At 45.4% G+C, this 3,010-nt stretch overlaps 1 protein-coding gene across 4 annotated transcripts in view; it reads right to left on the bottom strand.

Annotated features, from left to right (window-relative positions):
- Window positions 1–6: 6 nt before the first annotated feature.
- The window catches only part of cep85l (centrosomal protein 85kDa-like), an 18,418-nt gene continuing 15,414 nt past the window's right edge, over window positions 7–3,010 (bottom strand). For all 4 annotated transcript variants that reach the window (XM_015390610.1, XM_015390612.1, XM_015390611.1 and 1 more), the window contains exons 11-12: window positions 1,743–1,911; window positions 7–1,642 (exon numbers count right to left, since the gene is read on the bottom strand). In XM_015390610.1, coding sequence (XP_015246096.1) covers window positions 1,488–1,642; window positions 1,743–1,911 — 324 coding nt within the window. In that variant the 3' untranslated portion in view covers window positions 7–1,487. The remainder of the gene's footprint in view (window positions 1,643–1,742; window positions 1,912–3,010) is intronic.

Genomic DNA, 3,010 nt, shown 5'->3' with positions numbered 1-3,010 from the left:
TGCTCCTCCTTGCACAAAGTTGTAACCTTTGTTACCAAAGTAGTAAATGGTCGTCTTGTTGTTGCCCCTCTAGTGCACCTGCTGTTAATTTCATTAAGACCAAAGCAGCTGAAACTGATAAACAACCCCTTCTGCTACTTAACTGACAAAATCAATATCCCAGAAGTTTGATTAACTTGATGCTATAATCTGATTACAAAGTGTTCCTTTAAATGTTTTGAGTAGTATACATATTCAGACAAACTAATAAATCTCCAAACACCCTGCCGTAGCCTGTTGTAACCACAATAACATTATGGTGTAATCTAGTTTACTGGGTGAACGGTGTTTGAACTGTAAAGTGCATAGAGATGATGTGTTGTGAATTGGCGCTGTATAAATGAGCTGAATTAAATTGGTGGATCAATGTACCTATTTAGGTGAAATCACCAGTCCTAATTTCACCAGGAAATAAAACAACAGGATTGGCTTTAAGAGGAGGAAGAGACAGAGGGCAGAGTTCATGGAGGAAAACCTGCTGCTTAGCCGGTTAGCTCTGAGAGAATGTTACCATGGTAACAGAAAAAGGTTGAGGAAACTCTGTGATTTCAGTAAACCTGCTTTGTGAAACTGAGCCTCGAACTCCAACCTCCCTGATCCTGATTCCTCCTAGAAACCAACACACAGTTGTGAACAGAATGAATGGTTTTCTACCATCAGAGAAATGCTGTGTTTGATCAGCTTCTGTGCCTGACCTGGAGTATTTGCAGACCCGTGCTCTCTAACACCCACAGAGGAAGAAATATGGAAGACACACTAATTCTCCTAAGCCTAGAAATCAGGTCCCTGATTCACCCTGCAAGTACCTGCAGGTCAGATTAAAGCGCATGGAGGGTCAGGGTCACACAGGCTTCCACGATCAGACACAGTAGAACCAAGCGACTGTATTTAGGTCCTTGTTAAACTGTTTTTAGATGTTGGACTAATCATGTAGACTAATTTATTTCTGTGTGTAAAAGACTCAAACAGGTCAGCACATCTAGGAGTTCTACTTCTCACCTCAGTCATCCTACTCTGAACAGGAGAACCTGAACTGAAGCTAGGAGCACAGGCATCAGTAGGAATACTGAAGGCTTAGATTTAAACCGTAGGCTGAAACCAACCGTGATCCCAGTAGAAGCACTGGTCTGCTGGGATGGGGTCCCAGTAACCTTCTACAGGGTTTCAGGCTGGACTGCAGCAGGACAGTCGGCCTCAGTGACTTCTGTCAGTCGTTTCAGACACTCTGTTAGCCAAGAGCTTCTACGCCTTTGTAGCTGGTTTTATCCTTCCAGTAAACTCTGTGGTCCCCGGGAGCCGCTGCCGTCTGTTGGATGGTCTCTGTTGGTTCTGAGGATCCGCTACGGGTCATCAGCTGATGGACCCATCAGAGCAGGTACCACAGCTGGTTCTAGTTCTGCTGCAGTGAGGGAGGTGTGCGGAGCAGAAAGGATCCTCTCTGAGTTCACTCAGCTCTCCTCCACATTGGGACAGCGTTCTGCCATGGTTCTCCTTAGCTCATCGATGCCTCTCCTCAGAAGGCCGACTTCAAGCAGCTTGGAGCTCAGCTCCTCTCCTGCTGCAGCAGCCTGAAGCTCCGGCTGGTCTGCAGAGACGCTGATAGCTGGAGAGAGACAAGGGGTCATTAGACCACAGGACATGAATCCAAGATCTGACTGGTGGCAGAGAAGAAGTAAAGCAGGGTTAGATGTTGTGGACGTTACATTTCATCCCTAGAAGAAGAGACAGGTTGGCCTCTTTGCCCTGGGCCCGGTGAGCCAGGATGCTGCAGAAACCTCGCAGATCAAATAGACACAGTGACATCTCCTCCAACAGCTGCTCCACCTCCGACATCCGTCCTGGAGAGGAGACCTCCACCGCCTTCCCCTGGTCCTGGACAGCAGAGTTCAGATCAATTCATTCATAAACCAAGGTCTGAATAAAAGCCGAGAGCAGCTCATCATCATCTCTAAAACTAAAATAATACTTCCATAAATACAGCTGGATGCGCCAGGGATAGGCTCTGAACCTGCCACCATGTCTTTAAACTGGTTTTTCTTTTCCCTCTATGAATGAAAATGTTAATTTCACTGCTAAGCTGCTCACTCACTGTTGAAAACTGTATGCATCAAAATTTCGTGCATACATGAGGACAATAAAGTTTGTCTAAATCTAAAGATCTTTATGGGCAATGTGAGATCTTTAGCAACCAGGTTAGAAGAACTCTAAGCCCTAGCAAGGACCCAGTCAGATTATCGGTTATACAGTGTTAGGTGTTTCACTGAAACCTGGCTGCAGGATCATACCTCAGACTCCAGCATCTCTCTGCCAAGCTTTCTGACCATAACAGCAGACAGAGATTTAAAGAGGACTGGTAAATTCAAAGCAACTGATGGTGTCATCCAGGACATGTTACTGTGATTCATCATTACAGTCCAGATATGGAACTCTGTGGTTTTTCGGCAAAATGATTTGCCCAGAAAGTTCAGCAGTGTTCTGTTAGTAACCGTTTACTTTCCACCTTCTGCTGTTGCCGACACTGCAGGTGATGTAATCAGTTCTGCTGTTGATAAGCTACAGACAAAACAGCCAAATACATTTGTGGCAGTAACTGGTGATTTTAAAGTCGTAGGGAAGCGGCTGTTCCAACCGTTGCATTTCCAAATTCTCCCGAGTGGTGCCCGACTTTACACGAGTGAATAAAGTGAATGTGATTGGTCGATTATCAAGGGGGCGGGATTGTTAAGGCTAGGGTGACCATATTTTCATTTGGGAAAACCAGGACACCTTGGAGCAGGGGGGGTGATATTGAAAGAACAAATGTCTCATCATCGGGATTTGCTCCGTGATCAGAGGAAATGTTACTTGGCGCAGAACAGTTGTGAAAATTTGAAGTTCAGTTTAATATAATAATACAACTCTGTGAATAGACTGCTGGAGATAGGCACCAGCACCCCTCGCGACCCCAATTGGGACAAGCGTGTAAGATAAT

The sequence above is a fragment of the Cyprinodon variegatus genome, unplaced genomic scaffold, assembly GCF_000732505.1.
Source record: "Cyprinodon variegatus isolate N-32 unplaced genomic scaffold, C_variegatus-1.0 Scaffold506, whole genome shotgun sequence".
In the NCBI taxonomy this organism is placed as follows: domain Eukaryota; kingdom Metazoa; phylum Chordata; class Actinopteri; order Cyprinodontiformes; family Cyprinodontidae; genus Cyprinodon; species Cyprinodon variegatus.
This window is presented reverse-complemented; position numbering and strand designations above follow the sequence as displayed.